The sequence below is a fragment of the Stigmatopora nigra genome, chromosome 8, assembly GCF_051989575.1.
Source record: "Stigmatopora nigra isolate UIUO_SnigA chromosome 8, RoL_Snig_1.1, whole genome shotgun sequence".
Taxonomy (NCBI): domain Eukaryota; kingdom Metazoa; phylum Chordata; class Actinopteri; order Syngnathiformes; family Syngnathidae; genus Stigmatopora; species Stigmatopora nigra.
Window position 1 is genome coordinate 1,813,220 of NC_135515.1, and position 25,445 is coordinate 1,838,664.

General features: G+C 35.9%; 3 protein-coding genes and 2 long non-coding RNA genes across 6 annotated transcripts; 3 read left to right on the forward strand and 2 right to left on the reverse strand.

Annotated features, from left to right (window-relative positions):
* Window positions 1-576: 576 nt before the first annotated feature.
* Window positions 577-9,174, reverse strand: tmprss4a (transmembrane serine protease 4a). 2 transcript variants are annotated; one of them, XM_077722624.1, is made up of 13 exons: window positions 8,987-9,174; window positions 5,493-5,544; window positions 5,278-5,418; window positions 4,959-5,111; window positions 4,762-4,888; window positions 4,566-4,685; window positions 4,094-4,137; window positions 3,292-3,454; window positions 3,040-3,206; window positions 2,338-2,433; window positions 2,120-2,262; window positions 1,047-1,199; window positions 577-958 (listed from the first exon to the last, which is right to left on the reverse strand). In XM_077722624.1, exons 3-13 carry the CDS (start codon window positions 5,387-5,389, stop codon window positions 947-949), a joined length of 1,290 nt encoding a protein of 429 aa, XP_077578750.1. In that variant the 5' UTR covers window positions 5,390-5,418; window positions 5,493-5,544; window positions 8,987-9,174; the 3' UTR covers window positions 577-946. The 2 variants fall into 2 exon arrangements, with proteins under 2 accessions (XP_077578750.1, XP_077578749.1); XM_077722623.1 differs by lacking the exon at window positions 8,987-9,174 and adding an exon at window positions 7,457-7,786.
* LOC144200458 (uncharacterized) lies at window positions 731-3,239 on the forward strand. Its single transcript, XR_013327113.1, has 3 exons — window positions 731-1,224; window positions 2,105-2,226; window positions 2,621-3,239. It is a non-coding gene; the product is annotated as an uncharacterized LOC144200458 (long non-coding RNA).
* Window positions 9,175-10,282: 1,108 nt separating the features above from the next.
* Window positions 10,283-12,078, forward strand: LOC144200172 (uncharacterized). Its single transcript, XR_013327058.1, has 4 exons — window positions 10,283-10,435; window positions 11,510-11,644; window positions 11,712-11,739; window positions 11,806-12,078. It is a non-coding gene; the product is annotated as an uncharacterized LOC144200172 (long non-coding RNA).
* A 671-nt stretch (window positions 12,079-12,749) lies between these two features.
* On the reverse strand, window positions 12,750-16,604 carry il10ra (interleukin 10 receptor, alpha). The gene is made up of 7 exons (XM_077722125.1): window positions 16,244-16,604; window positions 15,614-15,734; window positions 14,999-15,168; window positions 14,411-14,568; window positions 14,161-14,326; window positions 13,917-14,035; window positions 12,750-13,576 (listed from the first exon to the last, which is right to left on the reverse strand). The coding sequence occupies exons 1-7, from the start codon at window positions 16,329-16,331 to the stop codon at window positions 12,998-13,000; spliced, it is 1,401 nt and encodes a 466-aa protein (XP_077578251.1). The 5' UTR covers window positions 16,332-16,604; the 3' UTR covers window positions 12,750-12,997.
* On the forward strand, window positions 13,886-25,211 carry tmprss13a (transmembrane serine protease 13a). Its single transcript, XM_077722127.1, has 16 exons — window positions 13,886-14,308; window positions 14,450-14,587; window positions 15,635-15,745; window positions 17,385-17,491; window positions 19,656-19,830; window positions 20,314-20,424; window positions 20,607-20,774; window positions 21,316-21,442; window positions 21,524-21,619; window positions 21,735-21,778; window positions 22,274-22,436; window positions 22,505-22,683; window positions 22,841-22,939; window positions 23,508-23,650; window positions 23,744-23,896; window positions 24,408-25,211. Exons 4-16 carry the CDS (start codon window positions 17,465-17,467, stop codon window positions 24,420-24,422), a joined length of 1,500 nt encoding a protein of 499 aa, XP_077578253.1. The 5' UTR covers window positions 13,886-14,308; window positions 14,450-14,587; window positions 15,635-15,745; window positions 17,385-17,464; the 3' UTR covers window positions 24,423-25,211.
* The last annotated feature ends 234 nt before the right edge of the window (window positions 25,212-25,445 follow it).

The window sequence follows — 25,445 nt, forward strand, 5'->3', positions numbered from 1 at the left end:
AACACATTTAGATCTATTTGTCGTTGTTAATGAACTTTTTTGATATCTATCAATTAAACAAAAAGTTATTTCTCTTACCAAAATATTAGTACGGGATCTATGGTAGATTTTTTTTGGGTTAAAACTGAGGGTATTATAAAGGGTGGATACTAGAAGGACTTTTTTGTTTGTAGTTTATATAGCGGGTTGTACCCTTGCTCCTCTGGTGTCAGGGTGTGTCAATAGGAACCAATAGAAGAAGAAGAATAGAATTTCAAGTCTATTGAAGGTGACCTTTGTATTGTGATGTACTTATGTAAGCATCTTGAGATTTTATGGGTTCAAATCCAGGTCAGTCCACCTATGTGGAGTTTGCAAGACACTATTGAAAAGTACTTGAACAAACATTATACTAAAAATAATATTGACCTCAGCTGGGTTTGGCTTCAGCACCCCCGTGACCCTAATGAAAATAAAGCGGTTCAGAAAATAAGACGAGATGATATGTGGCTTCTAACAATTAAAAAAAAAGTGCTTGAACAAAAAAAAAATACTCAAAATTATATTGACTCAAAAATGATTGTTAGTATAACTGAGGAAGGTTTTAGCATGTATTTATTCACATATTTACAAAATACACAATTTGTACAAGATCATCTTTAATGGCAAAATACTTAAGTCCTGGAAATCAACTATTTTTATCATTTTAAACACAACATTTCACCCACATTAACAATTGTATTTTGAATATAGATGAATGAGACTTTAGGTTTCCATTCACACAAAATTCCCACTTGTTCTCAATTCACACATAAAATCCATTTTTTTGACTTAAAGTGCTTGTTTCAGAATGCATTCCCCTTTGTTCCAGTGCAGTATGGCATTTCCTCAAAAGTATTTTTTTCGATTTTTGCACATTTTTGTAGTCCATCTCCAGCCATCTGCCAAACATCTTTGGGTGTTGTCATCACTGGTTTTTCTGTGGGGTCAAATTAGGAATGAAAGGTCAAAAAGACTACTTTTGCACAAATGGTAAAATGCATTTTTTAATGATTTTTTTTTGAGACCTCCATGACGCTGTGAATCCAGTTGAGCATCTCTTCAACGTTACAGTAGACCCCGGGACGCCTCTCCCTGGCGCAGCCAACACCCCAGCTCACCACTCCCACCAAGTACCATTTGGAGGACTTGTAGTGTACTAATGGTCCGCCGCTGTCTCCCTGGTGGACGGCATTAACAGTGTTGGTAAGGAAAAATCTATTCTACTTGCTCTATACCAGCTTTGGCGAACACAATGCCAACAATGAATACTACTCTTTGCTTCTTTTTTGTTTTTAACGTGGCTCTTTGCCTGGTTTCATGTTTCTCTTATTTTTAGTCTTTTTTTTAAACACTCATTCATCAGGCCCCATTGAAAACCTACTTATTTATGTGGACTACTTATGTATGTTTTTGACTACTTATTTTTGTTCACTACTTTTGTGGACTACCTATTTATGTTGTTGACTACTTATTTATGTTTTGGACTACTTATGAGGACTACTTATTTATGTTTTGGACTACTTAAGTGGACTACTTATTTATGTTTTGGACTACTTAAGTGGACTACTTATTTATGTTTTGGACTACTTAAGTGGACTACTTATTTATGTTTTGGACTACTTATGTGGACTACTTATTTATGTTTTGGACTATTTATGTGGAGTACTTATTTATGTTTTTAAATACTTATGTGGAGTACTTATTTATGTTTTGACTACTTATGTGGACTCCTTAAGGTTTTTGACTACTTATGTGGACTACTTATTTATGTTTTGATCTACTTATGTGGACTACTTATTTATGTTTTGGACTACTAATGTGGACTACTTATTCATGTTGTGGACTACTTATTTATGTTTCGGACTACTAATGTGGACTACTTATTTATGTTGTTCACTACTATGGACTACTTATTTATATTTTTATCTACTTATGTGCACTACTTATGTGCACTACTTATGTTTTTATCTACTTATGTGCACTACTTATTTATGTTGTTGACTACTTATTTATTTATCATTTATCGATTACACTGCACTCTGACTAAGACTTTTTTACTTTTTGTGTCCAACTTCTCCGTCAGCCCTTCTGCGCTCACCTGACAGGCGTCGACTCTCCCCTCCAGAAAACCCGCGCATATCATCCTCTGGGTGATGCTACTGCCATACACGGCCGGGCTTCTGCACTTGCTCCAATCGATGAGAGGTATGTTGGCTTTCTGCAGGGATGGAGAGATGTTTCCTAAGGGCGAGACGGGTGTTAAAGATCTCGTGATAGGAGCATCGCCTGCTAAAATTGGGGAGGGGGTTTGCTCACCGTTTTCCTCCAGGTAGCCCCAACCGGTCACCACCATGGAGGCCGAAGGAGCCAGGCCCAAGTCTTTCGGTGGTAAACAAACGGGCATCCGGCTCTCTTAAAAAGTCCAGGAAAATGAGTTACATTTTTTTGTTGACAAAGACTACAATGTTACATTTTGTACTACAAGTCTAATATTATGTGTCGTTTTTATCAGAAACAACATCATGTAATAAGATAACTCTTTATTTTTACACTTATCAGGCCCCAATTAGCCTAAAAATAAATTAAAAATGTCTTGCAGGAGTCTGGCTCTCAAGAATTAAGACGAGGACTGTTCAAATATTTCCCACTAGAGGGCATCTACACGCAACATCTTCAGCAGTATAGTTGCATGAATTAGTAAGTTCATTTTTATTTACTTGTTTCTAGATAAGGGGTAGGCAAAGTCATCCTCAAGACCCCCACTGGGTGCAGGTTTTTGTTCCAACTGATCCACCAAAACCACCCTAACCAATCAAATGAGTGGAGAAAACAAGCACCAGATTTCAATCCACTGATTGCACTTCCAATATACCACATTTGTGGAACGTTTTCCTCTTTGGAAGGTCGAATTAAAGCCTTCATGGGATATTTTGCACACCCTTGAGCTAGTTTATGCCATGGAATTGAACTTTTTGTGAAGAATAAGGCCTTTTTGTTTGTTTTTTTTTTTGCACTGACCTCCCATTTTAATCGGACTGGTGAGTCTCATCAGCGCCACATCATAATCATTAAGTCCCGGATCGTAGTTCCCGTTCAGGATAATCCTGTCCACCGAGGACCCCCCGAGTGTACCCATGTGGGTCCCACCTGAGACCACTTTCCAGCGACTCAGCTCCCTTTTGGTGCTGTGGAGATCACCAGAAAAAGAGCAAGAGACGACAATGTGAGTGAGTCAAGCATGTCAGATGATGTTTACATTGTTTTACTGACCTGCTGAAGCAGTGGGCCGCCGTGACCACCCAACGTTCCGACACCAGGGAGCCCCCGCAGGTGTGTTGGCCGCCTTGCTGCAGGCTCACCTGCCACGGCCAGTCTTCTATGAACGCTGCCGTACCTCCAACAATTCGGGTTTCGGGTTCCCTTTGACCACAATCTGATTTAAAACACACAGGAAAATCTCAATGTGACCTATCTTGACCTTTCAGGCCAATAGGGGGTCTCCAGGGGGGGCAATTGTTGTTCATGACGGGTACTTTTGTGTTTTTTTTTGCTAGTAAAACAGACTGAGTTTTTTTATCAACTATATTTTATCACCATTACCTATTGTTATTTTTGTGTCTTTAAAGGCAGCCAATGGCTGAATAAGGAACCGAAACTAAGAGGAAGGCACCTGAAAATGTCCCCCAAAACTGACAAAAACGTCAAATGAACAAGAAGCATTCCGGAAAGTCCCTCAAAATCTTCAAAAAATTATCCAAAATGTACCCTGAAAATGGAAGTTCGGAAAAAAGTGCTGCAAAATGAACTTGTTGCTATTGACAACAATAGATGTCCAATTCATCCCTGGTCGTGGATGCTCATCTGTCATCTGCTTTTGACGTCTAACAGCAAGTAAGTGAGTTTTTTGGTTAAAAAATCAAATGTAAAAGCCCACAAAAGTCCCGGGAATCAAATTGTGTAGATTGTTTGAGTCTAATATTTGATTCTACTTTGTAAATGGGTGCACACAATCTGCAAAAATGCTGAAAACATCACTTGTTTTCATGACTGCATTGCTAAAAATAGTACAAACCTGAACAAGATAAAGAGACAACAGCTCCAGATGTGCACGAGCTCCTGTAGCAGGCAGAAAAATGCATAAAAATGATCAAAATGAGTTCAAGCACCATTCAGATTGAGTCAAAAAGAGGAAAAACATGTTATATGAATAGGCTGGTATTTAAAAGAAACCAAATATAATAGCCCCTGAGAAGAAAAGGAACTGAAAATAGCCACTTTTGAGAATATAAACTCATTTGCATGACAGAAGTAGGGAACTGGCTCAGATGAAAACATAAGATATGAGAAAAAACTGAATATTCAGGGTTTATAATCCAGTTATTTTAATCCATTTATAAAAATAAATACATATCGAAATATTATATCTAAATTGGTCCAGCCCACATAAAATGGAGTTGACGTTAAAGCAGCCCATGAACCAACCCGAGTCTGACACCCTTGTCTAAAATAATCTAAGATAATTAATTGTTTTAATTAATACTCACCGATCAACTATAGCTTGGTGAAGCGACGTGCTCGCCGTCCCCGACCTGAGCGCACCGAACGGTCCACGAATCAGATTGGACGCTAACCTGCTCACCAGGACGTTAGTGCTCCGAGGTTGACTGTCAATGGAGATAGGTCGCCTCATAAAAGATCTGATATCCGCTCACTTTAACATACTTTAGTCTGGAAACTGACTTTGTATATCCGAGTTGTGAGCATGCTGCCAGAGTATGTCGTTGGGTCCATCCTTCGCCACATACGCTCCTCCATCCCGAGCTGGGATTGTACACCTGTAAGATGCTCTGCTGGGTGACCAGGCGTACTGTGGAAAAGGATCGGAAATGGTTTTTAAAGGGAAATCTTGTGACGGATTGAGGTTTTTTCGGATCTACCTGGGAAGGTTGTGTTGACCTTGAAGTTTGACAAACATGTTAGTTCATCTTCTCCTCCTTTGCAGTCATCCGTTCCATCGCACGCTCGATCCAAGGGGATGAATTTGAAGGATTTGGTGCAGAAAAAGTACTTGCTGTCGATCAGTTGTTTTACTGGAAATGAGAAGATTTGTATCGAGAAGACATTATCAGAAGGATTAGGTCTGGGTTGCCAAGTCTGAGCCTCAAGAGCCCCAATCCAGTTTGTTTTCCATCCTTCCCTCCACCAACACAATTAAATAATCTGGATTGGTATTAAGATTTTGACGAAAGTACTCACTGAAGTATGCGGCGGTGGCGAGGATTCCCAGCAACACCACCACTGTGGCTATAGTCAACAAGACTTTTTTGGTCTTTGAATACTTCTCCCTTTGAGCCTTTGGAGCCGTCATTAGCCTTCTGCGACGACCTGGCTGTGGAACTAATAGAAGAGGCCAGAGGTCGTCAATTAGATAAATAGTTCTTCATTTTAAGCATTGGAAAATGTCAGTTTACCTCCGAGCGGGGCGTTCAACGGTCTCGTGCTTTCTTCAGCTGACGAAGCGATCTGACAATGAAATGGTCGTAAATTTAGATTAAAAATATTTAGTGTACGTATGTGTTTTTTTTTAGTTGTTGGGTTCATTAACCATTTACAGTTAAAGAAACTCCAATTTTTGTTTGTTTTTATTTTTATATATTTTTTGTATTTTATTTTTATTGTTATTATTATTTATTAGTAGTATTAGTGGTACTGGTAGTATTAGTGGTAGTAGTGGTAGTAGTGGTAGTAGTAGTGGTGGTGGTAGTAGTGGTAGTAGTGGTAGTAGTGGTAGTAGTAATGGTAGTAGTAGTGGTAGTAGTAATGGTGGTAGTAGTGGTAGTAGTGGTAGTAGTAATGGTGGTAGTAGTGATGGTGGTAGTAGTGGTAGTAGTAATGGTGGTAGTAGTGGTAGTAGTAATGGTGGTAGTAGTGGTAGTAGTAATGGTGGTAGTGGTGGTAGTAGTAGTGGTGGTAGTAGTGGTAGTAGTAATGGTGGTGGTAGTGGTAGTAGTGGTAGTAGTAGTAGTAGTAGTAGTAGTAATAGTGGTGGTAGTAGTATTCCATACTTTTAATCCATTTAATTTATCTTACTATTTAAAAATGGTTTAATGGAAGCCAAGTATTTTTGTGTTTCCCATTTTTTGTACCTTTCAAGCATTGAGATAAATAATTTCATTGCTTTTTATGAGCGTAAAAGTCCATTGAAAGATCTTTGTCATATCCACGTGCTAGATTGCCATCATTTCAATGACTACTGGTCATATCCGTAATCTAGTCCGCAATATGGAAAAGGGGAGGGATGGCTCATTTTTGCAGTAGCGTCAACAAGAAAGAAAGTAAGCGAAACTTCTTTTTGGAAGAGCAACTGGTATCACAAAGATGCAACAAGCCTCTGGCAAGATATCACATGTTCTAGTTGCATAATTTTGGGTAATACGTACTGTGGAATATAGGATTCGTACTAAATAGCAAAGTCATCCACACGACTCCATTTTATTTATTTTTTTGGTACCGGCGTGAGCGGAAGAGTTTTTTAGAGAAATATCCATACTTCTCTATTTATTCAGCACGATTATTTCAATAATTTGGTATCATTTCTCTTTGTTAATTATGGCAATGGCATTTCCTTAGCCCCTTTTTGGGGGTTTTTAATGTACAGTTTGCTTCTGATTGATTACTCATTTTGTATATCGCATAAAAAATGACTTTGTGAGTTTTAATTTCCTATTATGAAGGGAAAATAGCAGAAAATAAACTTTTGGGGGGAAAATGCCTTAACATATTCAAGCTTTCACCTGCCCATTAACAGTAAATGTGTATTTTTTAGCCAATATATATTCTTTAAATGAATGGTAATATTTTCTATGTACATCACAACAATAGGAACATAGGATAGATTTTCCAGGATTGACAACAATAAATTACATAATGCATGATTTAATTCTGCTCTATTCTTTTAAATCTGGGCTAAAAATATATATTTTTCTTTTAAATATATTGCATTCAATGAAAATATTTAATATTTCATTAGAGCCAGCATAGTATCGGTATTAGTATTCCTAGAATAATGACCTGTTATGAATATATGTCATTTTTTTAGTCTTAAAAATGAGAGTTAAAAGAATAGAATTGAAGTTTTCAAGCCTTCTGATTGGTTCTCATTTCATCCAAAAACTTTCAAAAACAAACAACTAAAAAAAACGTCTTTTCTATCAGCATAAAAATAATTCATATGCTAAAGCAAAACTCGCCATTACCCAAATATTTCTTTAACAAGTACACCTTAATCATATACTACTGTTCTAACCAGTATTTACAGTTTTTAGGCTCTTAAACACATCCAAACTTTCATATTAGTTCAACAAAAAACTGCTTGATTAAACAAAATTGCTGCTTTTAGTTAAAAAACAACCCCCTTTTTTATCCCCATACTCACCCACATGATGCAGTTTTGAGTCGACGTTAAACCCAAACCAGCTCAGAACCTTCCCCGAGGAGTCACCTCACAAAAGTTGACAGTCCCCCAACCCCCTCCAAAAAAAGCTACGTCCTCTCCCTCTCACCGTCCTTGACTTAGACTCTAGAGAACTAACTTGATTTGAATCCCAATCCCTGACTCCCTGATTCTGAACCTCCCTCTCCTGGTCTTTGTAAAGCGTTGAAACTAAAAACCAAAAGTAAGGCTGTCCGACTCGGGGGCATTGGATTGCGATTCAGAAAGAAACCTGCGCCCAAGCAAACTAAACAAAAACTATTGTGGGTAACCTGACACTCTCAATTCCTACCTGTGCACCTTTTGACACAAGCCCCTCCCACTTATCCACCTTTTGGTTCCCTCCCAGCAAACTGAACAAATTGCTTTCTTTTTGACTTTTATCCTCTTTCACTTCTCATCTTTCCCTCCAGCGTCCATCTATACAAAAATATCAATAAAATACACAATATTGATCCCTATTGGCAAGATGATTGACCCGCGTTTTGCAGCAAAAAAGTTAAAATGTTGTAAAGTCTTTGAGAAAAAAAAACAGGTTTAACCTGACTTTCGCAATTAGACAATTCACATTTAGCACAAACAATAGAATGTATGAAAACATCATTCAAATGGTTATTTGCCTTATAATAATGCACAAATCATGAATTGAAGTCTTTTAGTTGACACCATTGATGCTATAAAATGATTTTCATATCAACAGAATGCTATTAAATGACGTTTTACAACCTGATATAAAAAGGCGACGTGACTTTAAGTGTGTCAAGTTCGTTGACCTTAAGTGGACCTTTGCCTCTTTACTAAAAATATATTTTAAGTCAAATTCAAAACACATTTTTCTATTAAAAAGGATGGTTTTGTCCAAGTAATGCTGGAGAGTGACACAAATAGCCATAAAATAAATTAAAAAGCATACTTACTTGACTGGTGGAAACGTGTAGAATAAGAAAAAATTACAAAAAAATATTTTTAAAAATACAGAAAAAAACTTGCAAACTTGCAAATTTTGAGACTAATAAAAAAACAAAAAAAAACAAAAAAACATGCTTAATCAAATTCAGGGACACCCACAGCAATTAATAAATGCATTATTCTAGTGTTTTAAATTATTAGTATATTTCAATTATTTAAGTAGGGTTGAATATTAAAAAATAGGTAAATTATATGTATGTTTTAGTCAAATATATATAATATGATAACCAGCACTGGCATTGATTTATTAAAAGTGACATAATGTGTTATTATGCCATGCATTCATGTATAACTTCATTTTTAATAACCATAACCAGTAAAATATGTCAACTACTTAAATCTCACATGACAATGAAATTGAGTTTTATTTATGGATTTAAAGGGATACTACATAATACATATTCATGAACACATACATGTATATATACTATTTCCATCTTTTGTCTCTTGGGCAATTTGATATTAAAAAACACCAAAACAAATATACCTTTTCTAGCTTCTTACCTGTAATGGTGTAAAGAATGGTCTCCTCCTTTTCCAAGCAGAATCCAAAACGGGAATGTATGAGTTAAAGTATTGGCAACTCCTTTTGTAGAGTTTCTCATCCCACTTATTTACTTTCTGTTATCACATGGGTTGCCAATAAAAACAAAAGACTTAACAAATGTCTCCATGCCCGGACATGCTTTTTGTTTAATTGCATGCTTGTTCTTTCAACCGCAAAAGGAAGTGCAGTTTCGTTTAAATTCAACTCCTGGTTAATGATTACACACTTGGTTGACATAATGTGAAGTTAAAAGAATGAATGTTGTACCTTCCTTGTTGACGTGTCGTTTGCAAAAGTGCATTTATGCATTTGCCAAAAAAATATAGTAGGTCATGTCTAAGTTATCATGTTTTATTATCACTGTTTTTTTTTTAATTACACTCATAGCTTGTATAATAATATCGACAATATTGTTCTCCTTCTATTGGATCATTTTAGTAGCCTACATGGATTTTATGATGGGCAATAAGGAAGAATATTTCAATTGTTTTTATAGCAAATGAATGTAGTAATTGAAGTTTCTACTGGGAGGGTTCAATTATTTATATAGGATGAATTAAAAGATAATGTAAATCATATGTATGTTTTAGTTATATATGTAATATGTAGTAATTTGAGTTTCTACTGGGGGAGTCAATTTTTTAAATAGGGTTGAATTTTATAACTGTAAATTGTTTTAAAAAAAAAAGGAAATAATTATTAAGTTATATTATTATTATAAGTTTTTCTTTTCTATTATTGTCAGAGTAGCAAGTAGGAAGAATATTTTAATTATTTTTATATGAATTGAATGTAGTAATTGAAGTTTCTACTGAGGGAGTCAATTATTTAAATAGGGTTGAATTTTATAACTAAATTATGTTTTTAAAAAAGGATTTTTTTTTTAAAGTTTTTATTTTCTATTATTGTCCGAGTAGCAAGTAGGAAGAATATTTCAATTATTTTTATATGAAATGAATGTAGTATTTGAAGTTTCTACTGGGAGGAGTCAATTATTTCAATAGGTTGAATTTTAAAACTGTAAATTATATGTTTTTAAAGAAAATATATATATTTTAAAGTTTTTTTCTATTTTATAGTCACAGTAGCAAGAAAGTGAGAATACAGATACAGAAAAATACATTTTGGACATAGATAAATAGGTAAGAAATAAAAAAAAGCAACAACTACAAATTACTAGGAGTGTTAAGAAACGCAAAAAGGCAACAACAAGACAAGGTTAACCGGTTTTAAAGAATGCTTGCTATGGGGAACACAACTACGCAGATTAAAAATGGAGAAAGACAACGCAGAAGGGAATATTTAATGTGATCTTTAAAAATAATCGATTAATTGGTGATTGGACTCTTTACTTGTTTCAAACGACGATAGAAAACATCCAAGTTTGTTCACAATGGGCAGTAATGGTAAGAAATACTTCTTATTTTCTTTTTTTGTCATGTCATGGCTATGACGTACTAAAGTGTCACTGTATATCACAACACTTAAGCAGTTGCTTAATTAGATTTATGGACTAGTCATGCATGTGGAAGGTAATTCCAGTGCTTAATGTGTATAATAACTTGAAAATATTTGTAGAAAGCATCCAGAAAAGGACATTAAGTTATTTTTTATCAATAGTTTCAGCTAATTTGCTAATTTCCGTGCATACATAACTAGTATTGAAACTTGTTATGTGAATGTTTGTGTTTTACTGGATTGTCTATCATAAAGTGAATGAAATTTGCTCAAATATCTCCAAATTGAAACAAACAATACAAAACTTCCATTTGTCCAAAGTGGCCTTTGTTTTGCTAGATGACTAATTTGGACAGCGCCCTGTATTTTGTGGCAATTCCTGCAAATAAAGGCCTCTTTTTCGTCAAATAGACTGCGGTTGAGTCAATAAACGTCTCTGATAACAATCTAACTTTGCAAATAGAATTGCCCTCAGTTGTTTTGTAGGCCAATTTTACCAAAACGATGAGTATTTTGATGAATCTCCGTCTATGAATGACATTTTTTCCATATATACGGCGCTCTGTATTATAAGGCGCACTGTCTATTTTGGAGAAAATGTAAGAGTTTTAAGTGTGCCTTATAGTGGTGAAAATACGGTAATTGCTATTGACTTCCAGGTATGAAGCACTCACTACTTAACAGTCACCTCTAGAGCCAGCCATTGTTGATGTTTTGGAGTTTTTTTGTATAAAATCTTGCAGTGGGGGAGGAGCTATATGATGGAAGATTTTGTAAACTAAGATGGCATCTGCATATTTAACAGTATTGTCCCCGTTCAGGTGTTTGTGTTTTTTCAATATCCGACAGTGGTGGTTTTTCGTTTTTGGTTTTCTGTTTTTTCCATATATAAGGCGCACTGGATTATAAGGCGCACTGTCTATTTTGGAGAAAATTGAAGACTTTCAAGTGCGCCATATAGTCGTGATTGTCAATCACTTAATCTGTGATTTATTTATTTCCTGTGATTTTTTTGTGGTCAGGTAGCCGGGTAAACCCCACGGCCGTAGGAGTGGCAGTGGGTTTTGGCATCCTGGCCATCCTTTTCACCATCGCCATTGTGCAATTTTGCTACAAGTACAAGTGCAAGAAATGCAAAAACTGCTGCAAGAAAAAAGGTGAGTGAAAAGGAAACCCAAATGGACTCTTAATAGTTTTTGTTCTAACCTTCTTTTGTTTTTGTAGAACGTTCCTTCACTGACAGAGTGCTCGTGTGAGTAATATCGATCAAAAAAAGTCTGTTTTCTGCCAAAAAGGTAATAACATTTTCTCTCCACAGCAAAGCCGGCTTAAAAAAATCATCTCCTCCTTTCACCATCTTCAAAAAATGACCTTTGGTGACTATAGTGTATAATATAACATATTTTTGGTTGATTTATGAAGGGGATCGTGGGATATTAACAGGGAATTGTCTGTACTTTTTGTGTGATTTTTTGGGTTAAAATGCACTACAAATAAATGGCTCCTTTATGAATTTCATACAAACTGCTCACTTCATATTTTTGGTGTAGCAAAATGAATTTAGTGAGTCATTTATTTTCTTAGAATCTGACTCAAAAAACACCTGAAAGGTCATTGCTTTTTGTGTTAAAACACATGAAATGCATAAAAACAACCCTCAAAATGGGAAAAGTTAAATACCTCATAAAAAATGATTATTCCTTCTCCAATGTGACCTCCAATTCTGTGTAAAATGTCATATTTATATGGTTATAGAAACAGAAAACCAAACTGAAACTGTGGTTTACCGAGCATGAAAGTTGGGAGGAGGATGCACATTTTTTTGCAGTACTTTTAAAAAAAATGCATTTCATGCTCAAATCCACTTCTTTTAAAAATACAAGTTGTTTCTTGAAAGAGGAAATGTTTTTTCATTTTTTTTATATTATTTTCAATGTCATGTCAGGAAAATAACATTGATTTTTATGCAATTTTAATTCAAAACCATATTATAATAAATATTTCAAACACACAACAGTAAATAACAGAATTCACTCTTTCCTAGCAACCATTTTTCAGAGTAGTACATTTTTTAGCAACTCCAACGTATTTATAAGTCTGGAAAATGTGTTGTTTCCTTCAATAAGACTTTTTTAGTGATTAACATGATTATTTTTCACATAAAATCTGATTATTTGGCTCCTTAGTCACATTCTACTTACAAATCATGTATTATAAATAGGAGAAACTTGTACTCTGATGTCACAATGCATATCTGATTATATTTTTTGCGGAAAAGACCACGAAACAATCTGTCACCCTCGTCTACACCACGTAGACTCACTTCCCTTTCAACAGAGGTGAGAAATTTTATCTCAAAAGTCTTTCACAGTTACATTTTTCCCTCCAATCAGCATGATTTAACAGAATTTTCCATTCCTACGCACTCGAAAAATGAATTTTGATCTGAAACAGCAGCATTTTTTTGTTGGGGTGTCAGCATTTTGCAAAAAAAAGTGTTCTCCACCAGTTTATGGATTTTTTTGCACGAGTGACGTCAACAGGGGGAACGCCGCGGTTATTTCGACCCTTGTCCGTCTTCTATCTTGGCTAAAATCCTCTTTGCCTTCACGCCATTGGACCGTTTCAACCTCAGGGACTATGGTTTTGGAGAAATGATCTGGGGGTCCCGCCCGGTACCCCGAAACCACTTGGGCAAGAACGGGACTAGAAGGGATCTGGTCTTGGGGAACGTGCAATGCAGGGTTTTGTCGGTGATAGTCTTTGACTTGAACCAAGTCTTCTGTCTTAGTTGGGATTGGATCATTTTGGGGATACACTGTTTCACCCATGCTTCCACACCCGCTGTCCTCTTGTGTACCCCGAATACTGGTTTGGGGTTTGTCCACGGCGTTGCAAACCACGATAACGCCGCTGTCCTGGCTAGGTCTTCTTTGGTTTTCTTCAGCCAGGTTGAAAGCTAGCTTGATTTGTGGGTTTTTTGTAGGGTGTTGTGTTCCGTGGCTGGATAGGAACCAACCTTTGTCCGTGACTACTTCCATGGGTCCGTCTCCGACACTGAGCGGATCCCAGTTAAGCACGGGAGATTTCTAAAAATATAAAAAAATTATGGACATTTATCACTTGTGGGGAAAATTTAAATTGTAATTTGTTGAAAACAGTAGATATTTAGATATTAAACTATCTCATGAATATAATTTGAGAGCTGGTTTCAACAGTATTTATATATTAAACAGTACTTAGATATTAAACAGTGCTTAGATATTAAACAGTAGGTATTAAACAGTACTTAGATATTAAACAGTACTTGGATATTAAACAGTACTTGGATATTAAACAGTACTTGGATATTAAACAGTACTTAGATATTAAACAGTACTTAGATATTAAACAGTACTCGGCGACTTTTTTCATTGGGTGTGTGCGTACCAGGACGACCGGTATTTTGGCTGGCCGCTTCAAGTAACAAACGAGGCCAATCGCTGAAACGGCACCCACGGCCATCAAACCCAGAACCGACAGAGATGTCACGGAAACGACGAACCATTCTGAAAAACAAAAAACTTCTTTTAAAATGACTTGTTTTTTTAACAGACTCCTACCATTGGACGACTACATAGCGTTCAATTTAGCATGAGAAATTTGAGCCAATGACCCTGCTTGTTTTGCTTACCTCGTTCCGGCAGCAACAGGCATTGTTCCGGAGAAAAATCACTCCTGGACAAAGCGCCATTTCCTTCCACCATGACACTGACGCAGTATTTGACCCCCCATTGGAGAGAACTGAAGGTTTTGGACTCTTGATCCAAGTCATCTGTAAGGTACATCACTGTTGTTTCCTGTAAGATTACAATGACAATGCAGTAACTGTGATATTTTTACTGTGTGGATTTTTTAAAAAACAATGTTATGTCGAATCTTACTTTGACAGGCACTTTGTCATTTTTGGCGATTTCTTTCAGGTGAAGGATGTATGTTACCCCAAAAGGAAAAAGCTGTCTGAGGATGGGTTTTTGGTGAACGTTGATGCTGATGGTACTGGAGGTCGCATATAATGTGAAAGACGGAGGTTGAAGGTCACCTGGAAACAAAACAAAGGAGTAAGAATTTGACTTTTAACTGAAACATTCTTTAAAAAATGTAGGGTTGATGATTTAGGAGGAAAAGTACATTAAAAAAAATCTTAATAGTGAATTTGACTTGCAGAAGTACAGGTGAAAAACATTTATAACCCCCACATTAACAAAAAAAAACAACAATGTTTACAGTTCAAAATGATCTCAACAATCAAACTAGATTTAACCATATTCTCACCAAAATTAGTTCAATAATAAATTGGCCTATTATCTTAACTTCCACAAAAACAAGAATTGTCTTTGTCTTGCTACTTGTCAAAATATTAAAGTTATATTTTCACATAGATGACCTACTCCAATTTAATGGCAAAAGAAACCTTTACTAGCAAAGTATAGCAAAAATAAATAAATGAAAACAACCTTATTCCAACTCACTTGAATTGGGCAGGAATTTCTTCACCGTCCACTCCGATGTGTGGTTCCCATCAACTGCTTGAACTCTGACCTTGTAACCACTAGCATAGTCCTGTATGTGTCCACTCAGATTGCAGAAGGTCTTTGTGATACCCGAACAGCTGAGAACTACAGCCCACTCACCAGCCAGCCTAAAAGTACAAATCAATACAAGTTAGTGACTCAAATCCACCAAGTTATTCATAATAATATACCATATTTTCACAACTATAAGGCGCAATGCATTTAAAGGCGCACCCTCAATAAATGGCACATTTAAAAAAAATCACATATATAATGCACACTGGATTACAAGGTGCCATGTCTATTTTGGGGAAAATTTAAGACTTTTAAATTCTTCAGTTCTCTTAAATAGTAACTTGGCCTTTTTTTTCGTATTTCTAACTCATTTTGAACAAATCAACAGTTGAACTAACTCGTGTAAATGCATTTTTTTGTGAGCAAGATTTGAGTAAACGGACCTATCCGCATCCTTGTTTGATATGATTGGTGCAAACTATTATTTACTTAAACTGCTTACTTCAAGTCACTTTTTTTTTGGTTTACTTTTGACATTTTTGAAACTCAGAAACATACTTTGTCATTTGTACATTGTAGTGGACGTCAGATGTGGCGTTTTGCGCCGGCTTCCAAAAGACGATCACTTCGCCGTCCAGAATATTCAAGCTGAGTCGATCCAACCGAGGGAGCGATAATCCTGTCGTCAAGGTAAAAAAACAAAAAAGTTACATGGATGAATATATAACTCAGGAGGAACACACAACTTGGAAAATTTAGACATTTCTGCCACACAATGCTATTATGAGCACACAATTATAAGATTCTTATTTTGTGCATTATAAATAGCAATTTTTGTCATAGTTTGGCTTAACTACAATTTATATTTGTACCCTGACCAACAACAGCTTGTTAAATTATTGTTTTTTAGCCAAAATTTGTCCAAAAACAGTTACTCTATCACATTAACAAGTATCTATTTAGTCTATTGTTCTTTATTTTATTATAACTTTTAAGTATATTTTTTAATCTGTTTTTATTGCAAAAATTCCCCCCAAAAAATATTCCACTGCCATTTTTTTCTCCTTTTTTGGTGCATTTTAACAAGTGCGACTTATAGTCCGTTCTTACACCACCTGATTTGAATGAACATAACATTATACACAAAATCTTAGTCATTTGAATACAAAAAAACATATTTTTTTTTACCTGTGCTGCTGTTTAGGATTAAAAAAAGGACGATAACCAGCGTCTTATTGGTCATTACAATTCCTGGTACTTCCACAAATGTCATCATTCGGTGTTTTGAAATCTGAATGGCAGTCCTATATCACCCAACGCCAAAAATAATAGAACCAAAACGACATATCTGAGAGCGTACTTCTCCAATATGTAGCTGCTGATTAAAAAGCTGTTTGAGATGGTTTCTTTTCAAAGACTTCACTTCTAAAAAAATGTTCCCCAGTGCAGAAGTTCCCTCCTCTCGTTGGTGGTGGTGGTGATGTGACACGTTTCCTGTTGTGTGACGCTGGATTTCAAGTCTCAACAAAGACTCAAACTTCCCTTTTGCCCCTTCAGCAGTTTGTAAAGTACTTTTCCAAAAAAAAAAATAGCGTGAGACCAGATAACCAACCACTTTAGGACTTTCCCAGTTTCATCAGTAGCCAAAAACAACATGAGTCATGTTTTTCACTTTTGAATTTTATATTTTGTCAATACGAATAAGAAATTTGACTTAAAATTGATGCTATTTTTAACCTTAAAACCCTAAAATGTACTATCATATTAAATTGAAATCCAGTTTGAGTTATTCAAAGTTTTATTAGAAACATTGTTTATCCTTCAACCAAATTTCATGATAAAAGCTTATTTTCTGAACCTTTCTACTCACTAGGGTCGCAGGGGGGTGCTGGAGCCTATCCCAGCTAATTACAGGCTAGAGGTCAGATACACCCTGAATTGGTGGCCAGCCAATCACAGAGCACAAGGAGACAAACAACCATTTTGTATAATGAATGAATGTTTTTTTTTTTTTATAGAAAATTGCTTTTTTGGGCTCCCAGCCAATTGTAGGCCTGTAAGAATTGAAACTAGCAAAAATACTATAAACTCTGCTGCCCTCTGAGGGCTTGATTTAAAAGCACTTGATAAAAATAAAGACAATAATGTTAAAGATGGTCCCTTAACCAAACTATGATATACGTTGATGTTTAACCAATCACATTCCATCTTGATTATTGAGGTGTCACCTGACCCAATTTGTAAGGCTTCTGATTAACTGCTGATGGATCTCAGCTGTTTTTGCACTCCTCCTTGACCTGTTTTGACCACTTTTTTGTTTGTTTTTTAGCTTCAAACTGACAGTTTTATGCTAGCGTGGACTCCTCATTTTGTATTTTTCTGAATACTGTCCATCATCGGCTTCAAAACATGGCCCAGCCGCCACCATTCTTCACTGTAGGTAAGATCTTATTTTGGTGGTGCTGTGTTTAAGGCCTAAAAGTTCAATTTTGGTTTCATAAATTTGCAAAAAAATAAACAAAATGTGACTGCATTTCCCTAAAATGCAATAATATGGCATGTTATTTGAATTTGATGCCTTTATTTTTATCATATTTAAAGCTTCACCATAAAGAAACCAAGGTTAAACTTTTGGTTCATGATACTCTTAAGTAGGGATGTCCAATTTTTTCTTTCAAAAGCCAACTTTAAGAAAAATCAAAGGTTATAATAAGGTCCAATGTTGAAATCCTTCCGTTTTTTTAGGTGCATTTTTTTGGTGTATTTTTGGCGAATTTTTTGGTGTATTTTTGGTGCATTTTTTGGTGTATTTTTGGCGCATTTTTGGTGCATTTTTTGGTGCACTTTATTGTCCAGAAATGACAGTAAAGTGTTTTGAAGTGTGTTTCAATACATTAAATGTATGTTTGCAAGATTGGATCGGAATTGGGTATTAAAAAAATAAGATAAGCCTTCAAAATTGAATTTTTTTGTTGCAATAAATCATTGGCTGCCATTGACGGTAACTCACATTCAATGGGTTTTGACCAGGACTTGAACTAGGAGACGCCCAGTCAAATTCAGGCCTAAAGCAAAACCAGATTAAATCTGACTGACCAATCATACATTGACAAACGATTGGTAAATCGTGAGCGCCCCTAATGTAGTTTCAGTCCAAAAATAAACACAAATTAGGAGCTAATCTAAGACCAAAGACCACCACCCCCAACATCTTAAAGGGTGTTGCTAAAGCTACACAATAGTTTCAACCCAACAAACCAGTTTTAGTGGACGTCAGGCTGTCCCAAACCGGTTGGGCAGGTGTGCAAAGTAGTAGGCGCGCCCAACTTTTCTAAATATACACCTTCTGGGTGGGAGTTTTTATTTTTTGATAATGCTCCATGATAATCAATGCCGGTAAACCACAATTGTTAGAAGCAATGACAAAACAGCATTTTTGGGCTTATATATGAGAGCGGTCACTACCTCAATGTTGACATCTCACTGATTCTGATGGCTAAGCTTAACTCGGTAAGTCGTCTGTTTTTATTTATTTGTCTTTCTTCCTGGTGTTTATTTGGTTTCGGGAATTGCTTTTTTATTATTTTTTTAAAGTTAACTGGCTGAAATGCTTGTAGAAATATGGAAAAGTTTGTTTTTTTAAGTTTTTATTTGGACGAAAATAAGGAAGGTTAACATGACAGATTGTAAGACTTTGTCATACCAAAATGTTGTTTTTTTTGGTGCACTAAAAACGGTAATTGTCTTTTTTTTATCAGTTTCTTACTCTATTTTTTAACTTAAAGCAACATTTTGCCTTATTTCAATCACTTAAGTCATTTTTTCCTCATTTAATGTTATGATATACTTGTTAAATCAACATAGTTTTCTAAAGTTGGCTAAACTAGATGACCAAAATTTTATTTTTGGTTTAATTCCAATTTTGGAGCCCAGCTGAGCCCATTTAATTTGAACTTTATCTCAACTCTGCTTTCTGACGCGTAACCTGATTGGTGTGAAACTGTAAACTGTAATCTTGTAAAAGTGACATTTAACAGTCATTTTCCATGACAATAGCAGTCATGAAAAATGATACACGTTTCAATGCAGAGAAATATGATAAACCCACTATGCCGCCTCTTTCTTTTTAGTATTTTTGTGTGTTGGTGCCTCTTGTAACTTGATTACTTTGTATCTACATTTCTTTTCTTAACAAAAATCTTTATTTCTACCCATTTAGAAGGCTGTTTATTTAGGCATTTTGATGATGGCACACTAACCCTGAACATAAACTAGTTGAGCAGGATGTTACTCTCAAAACTACCAACATTTTCCATTTGCTTTGTTAGATTGTGTTGACATTTTTGGCAGGTGACTTCATCCGAAACTATGTAAACCATGCAGAGATTTAAAGATTTACCCCTTTTTCCCCCATAAACAAGTCTACATGGGTTCTTTTTCCCCATTTTGTTGTCTTAATTTTCATTTTATGTCTTTAAATGATTGTATAATAAGGTTAAAAGGGGTTTGTGTGTGGTAAGGTACACTGAAACTGTCAATTTTGAGGAAAATAATGCAATTTAAGTGCAATTATGAGTGGAATTATGTTTTAATTTTTTAGAACGACTTCCCTCCGCCCTACTATACGGTGGCCGTGCACGCACAGCCCCCCCTCAAGTCCTACGAAGAGGTGGTGTATGGCGTGGCGCCGGAGCAGCTCCCCGCCAACCAGCCGCAATACGTCCCTCGCTTTTCCACACCCGTGGCCTCTCCTCAAGTAACACAGTCCAGCTCGCGTGAGTCACTTATAATATTACAGAATTTAGTTTTCAACCAGATAGCATAGAGCAGATATGATGCAAATAAAAAAGTGCATCCGTTAACAGTACATATGAAACATAAACAGAAAAAAAGGACTTAAGTATTTATATACTCATCACTCATCATTAAAATAAAAAGTATAAAGTACAAAGTCAAGTAAAAAGGAATGTATTATGAAATATTAAAATGTCATTTAAAAAAAAGATAGAGGAGCTGTAAAACACAAAAAATAGAGCTACTGTCACTGGCTTACGCATGACGGCGCCATCTTGGGGGGAAAAAATATTTGGACAACGTCGGCGGGCCGGATTCAAAGGTCTAGTGTGCCAAATGTGGCCCGCGTGCCGTAGTTTGCCCATGCCATGGAATTTTTGGCTGAAAAATGACCCAGTGACCTCTGAATTAAGCCTATAGATGGAAACAAGTTGTATTAAAATGTACTCTTTCCTTCCACTCAGTTCCCAGCAGCAAGAACAAAAAATGCTGTAATGGAAACCGCCAATGCATCGGAGGATCGGTCGCCGCCGTCATCCTGTTGGCCCTGCTGGCGATTGCCATCTGGCTCGGAGGTTGGCATTCTTTGTGTTTTCACTGCACCATATGTCCATGTCATAACATTCAGAGTGCTAACTTAACTTCACAACAATAGAATATTGAATGACGCTAATCCTATTGCTGTTTTAGGGGTGTTTAGATCCAAATTCTAAGTCCTGTCACATCTAATTTGTTTTTTTTTCTTCTCCAATGGCAGTGCAATATGGTACCCGTTTGCTATCACAAGGCATTAATAACTCTCAGCAAAATTCTCTGAGCAACGTTGATCCCTCACTTAACTTGATAAGTGACATCTGTCCCAATACTACCATTGAGTGCGATGGCATCAGGGACTGCGAGTTCGGATCCGATGAAATGGACTGTGGTGAGTTTGCAAGCAAATCCATCCTGTTTTGGGCCAAAATTTAGACTGTTTTGACCATCTATGCTGTCCATTTACTTATTATTATTTATTTTTCGGGCTATAAGTCGCACCCGGCAAAGAACTGTTAATTAAGTTAAGTAACAATCGTAAAATGTTTTTTGCAGATACTTGTAGTCTAAAAAAATAAACTAACAGACTGTTGGTGGTCAGAGAGAAAATAAATACTGTATTTTCACGACTGTTAGGTGCATTGCATTTAAAGGCGCACCCTTGATGAATGACACTTTTTTTCCATATATAAAGCGCAGTGGATTATAAGGCGCTTTGTCTATTTTGGAGAAAATGTAAGACTTAAGTGCGCCTTATAGTCGTAAAAATATGGGAAAAAATGTATTGGTTGCAAGGCAGCCAAACTAAGAAAAAATGTGCCTTATAGTCTGGAAAATGTGGTGATATCGTCTCGATACGAGAGCTAGCACTGGTGTTAAAAAAATAAGAATAATAATGTGATTTTAACACCCTGCCATTGATTCTTCACCAGTGAGGTTTTCCAGTCGAAATGCCCTGGAAGTCAACACCAACAAAGATGGCCGCTTTCTTCCCATCTGCTTCACTGGGTGGAACCAAAGCCTCGCTGATAATACTTGTGCCCAACTTGGGTTTAGAAAGTAATGACTCTCTACTCTTGCCATTCATGATACTTTTCCCCCATCCATTTTTCTTCAATATTTTTTCCAATATGTCCGCAGAGCTTATTCTTACTCGAAGCTCGCGTCTGAGGGCTCCCTTGGACTGGTGGTGACTGACAGCTTGCCCGATTCCATCCAGGCTCAGGTTGAAGTCAAGTGAGTTCCCTCAAAAACATTTCATAAGTAGTAGTAAATTATAAGCAGCTAAAATAGATACAATTCTCAGATTTTAGTTATTTTTGTTTACATGGTTCTCTTTGTGACATCACAGTTCTTCCTGTCTGGATGAAGGCGGAGTCTCCCTGCAGTGCGTTGGTAAGCAAACGCCATCTGTGCCTATGGTCATGTGACACACAATTATGAACAACCATTACAAGTCAATGTGATCCTTTTGGACCCGGAAATATCAAAATATTCTACTTTTAATATACTTTTTGAGCAACAAAATACTGATGTTGTCTAGCAACAGAGAAAAAATCTGTATAATAGGATTTTTGATGGATTTTTTTTCTTAATAATATGGAAAAAGGCATGTCAAAATTGCTTTAAAAAAGCCGCCGATAGGCCACATGGATCCCGATCACCAAGACAGACAAGAGTAATCGATCATTTGTCGTTATTCCTTTTCGGAAATCCCTTACCAACGCTATTCGATTGACAGATTTTGGTTCCAGCAATGACTAAGAACGTCAATGCTATTTTTTTAATTCAATTTGTGTGCAAAGAGACAACATACATTAATTTTAATTTCTTCATTGGTTTGATTGCATTGGAAAACAATAAAAACAATTTTCCCTTATCTCGCTTCAGATTGCGGAAAGCAGCAATCCACATCCCGCATCATAGGGGGAAGTGTTGCGCAAAAAGGTCAATGGCCATGGCAGACATCAATCCACTTTGGAATCTCCCACGTTTGTGGAGGGGTCCTCATTGCTCCTGATTTCGTGCTGACCGCCGCTCACTGCTTCCCAGAGTAAGTCTCACATTTTTATTTTAAATATTCACTCAAAAAAATAATCATTATTGACTCTTACTTTACAGCGACTACCCCCAACTGCGAATGCCAGAGTACTGGCGAGTGTATGGCGGCACAGTTTCTCAAGATGATCTCCCTGCACCCTTTTTGGTAGAAAAAATCATCCTTCATGAAAACTACAGTAATCGAACCAACGATTATGACATCGCTCTGCTCAAACTAACAGCTCCTGTCAGTTTTGATGGTTTGTCAATCTTTTTGTGCTTTTTTTTGGTTGGCAAATGTTGCTGTAGTTTTGAAAAATATATTTTTTTGTTTTTTAGCGTTTTTGCATACTCCATTGTTTCTGGTTCAGGGAATTTGTTGTATTCAGATGCTAAAATGACTGTCTTTCCTATTAGCGGATGTTCACCCGGCGTGCTTGCCAGTTCACGGACAAAAATTCCCACATGGTACTACTTGTTGGACTTCAGGTTTTGGTACTACAATAGCCGGATCGGGTAAGCTTGGAACTTATTTTTGCCTTAATCAGGAATGAAGAGCATAATGAGATATGACTTTTTAAAATAATACATATACAAGTCTGCTTTATGTATACTTTTTTTTCTTACTATTATGACAAAAATGGTTAAAATGAGGTTTTTAAGGTTGTTGTTTATTTTCAAATAGGTTTACTATAGGGTGTATTTTTTATATTTCCTAAATCTCACTTTGTTGTTGTTGTTATTGAGGAGGACACTAACAAAAAATGTCAATTTATTTGCGGATAGATCAGAATATTTGTCTTGTAAAATCTAGGCTTGTGTAATGATAGATCTTCTAAGCCCTATTTTAATTAATTTTTAAAAATTAATTGCAAATATAAATATTCTAAATTCTGCTATTTGTGGAAAGACCTCAAAGATATTTGGTTGTTATATTCAAGCTGTAGATATGAATTAATCATCAGTGCCCCGTTTACGAGTTACTCGTGAACTTATTGTTGCCTGTAGTTGCTGGGTTAGACAGTAGAGGAGCCAGGGAGTCGTAGTTCTTTTTTTAAGTTTTTTTTTTTTCCTGCCGACGCAGAGGAGGGCTCCAGGGAACTGATGGAGATCACCGTCGACATCATCGGAACGGAAGTGTGCGCTAGCCCGCCGGTGTACGGAAATTCGGTAACTGACAATATGATCTGTGCTGGATTCTTGGAGGGAGGCAAAGATTCTTGTCAGGTGACTTAAAATGTTTGGCTTTGACGTTTAAAGCTGTTAATAATTTGCCTTGTGATATTTACTTCATTTTTATTTGTATTTTTTTCTTACCAGGGCGACAGCGGTGGACCGCTTGTGTGTGAGATTGACAAAGTGTGGTATTTGGCGGGTATCACCAGCTGGGGGCAAGGATGTGGTCATAGGAACAGGCCGGGTGTTTATAGCAGAGTTAGCGCACTTCTACCTTGGATTTACACCCATATGCAGGTATATACACTCAAATTCAGGAAATAGTATTGTATATTTGGCTAAAATGCTACATTTTAATAGATTTTAATACTTGAATTAGTATTTGTACTATGAAACTTTTTCATTTTGATTGACAAGAAGATATATTGGTCTCATTAGTAACTGAACAAATGGTTAAAATGTATGCCTAACTATAAAATTTGATTGAATTAATTGAACTTAATGGTAAAAAAATAATTCTTATTTGTAAAGTATTTGCACAGAAGGATTTTGCATGGTTTTTAAAGGTAATTAAACATGGTTATGAAAGTAATTGTACTTTAAAATCCAATGGAAAAAAATATGTTAAACACAGTTTTAGACCAAAAATGAAATCTCACAGGATTTCAGTAACTGTTTAATGCTGTATTTTTCGATATTTGTCAAATTATTGAACAATGTTCATGTATAGAAAAAAAAAAATCTATATCACTATAATGAAAAACTCTAATGACAATTACCTAATTGCGATTTAATTGATCTCTCCCAGCATGCAACATCCTAAAGTCCCTCACCACATTGAAGTCGTCTTCAACCGTACACTTTCGCGGAAGACAGAGGTCGGACTTCAGGATCAAAGGTCAATTGAATCGGAGACGAAGCCCAATGTCACCATTCTAGCACTGTAACCATTAGCATTAACGCACAATAACTTGTTTTCATTTGCATGACATCATGCCTTGTTTATTTATCTTCATGTTACACAATATTTAAATTTGGTTGCACTATCCCTCGTGTATTCCTAATATTTTTCCCTTCCCTAATTGACAGTGGAATCTCTACAGACACGACTTCTGATCAATTCCGTGCCTAACAAAGACTGTCTAGGTTTTTATAGGCCAGTCATTTAGTAGTACAGTGGCAATAAATCATCCTACGGTTTATTATAGCAAAGATTACTTCTTCAAGGTACTTTATTTTTTATTACGCTGATGACAAATGTCAGGAAAGACATAAATAAGCCTTCAAATTTTATCTCAATTGTTTATATATAATGTTTTTTTGTATGATTTGACTTAAATTTTACTTAAAATTTGATAGTAATCAATCACTTCCAATGCAAACTTGAAAATACTTTCTTTTTTTTCAACCTGGCAACGTATAAGAATTAATTTACATTTCGAACTGCAATTTTCACATTTTTTTTCTCTAAATTTCTTATTTACCAAAATCTTCCACTAAGAGGTTTCACTTATATAAAAAACAACAAAAAAATGTATAAAATGGCCATTTAAGAGCAAATTATTTACATATTTAAAGGGCACATTCACTGCCATATGCACATTGTGATAATAATGTAAAAAAAATCACTCAAATATTCTATTTATAACCTAGATTTTTATTTAAATTTTTCTGAGCAAATCAATGCATTGTCCAAATATGAATAAATATGTGAAGGAGAAAAAAAAGTGTGTTATTGCTCAAAATATAAAAAATCTATGTTAACCTTGAAATCGAGTGGGAGGAGAAATAAAAAAAAAAAAACACTCAAGCAGTCATTCCAGTAGATCATATTGTCCAACCCTCC

Coding starts and splice junctions, on each gene's coding strand:
- tmprss4a (XM_077722623.1), bottom strand. Junction 4,686..4,761: donor TCACAACTCGGATATACAAA/GTCAGTTTCCAG, acceptor CTCCATTGACAG/TCAACCTCGGAGCACTAACG. Junction 2,434..3,039: donor CAGTCCGATTAAAATGGGAG/GTCAGTGCAAAA, acceptor GGACTTTTTAAG/AGAGCCGGATGCCCGTTTGT.
- il10ra (XM_077722125.1), bottom strand. CDS start 16,331: ATGATGACATTTGTGGAAGTACCAGGAATTGTAATGACCAATAAGACG. Junction 14,569..14,998: donor GAAATTCCTGCCCAATTCAA/GTGAGTTGGAAT, acceptor TTTTGTTTCCAG/GTGACCTTCAACCTCCGTCT. Junction 14,327..14,410: donor ATGACAAAGTGCCTGTCAAA/GTAAGATTCGAC, acceptor GTAATCTTACAG/GAAACAACAGTGATGTACCT.
- tmprss13a (XM_077722127.1), top strand. CDS start 17,465: ATGGCCCAGCCGCCACCATTCTTCACT. Junction 20,775..21,315: donor ATCCGATGAAATGGACTGTG/GTGAGTTTGCAA, acceptor ATTCTTCACCAG/TGAGGTTTTCCAGTCGAAAT. Junction 21,443..21,523: donor GCCCAACTTGGGTTTAGAAA/GTAATGACTCTC, acceptor ATATGTCCGCAG/AGCTTATTCTTACTCGAAGC.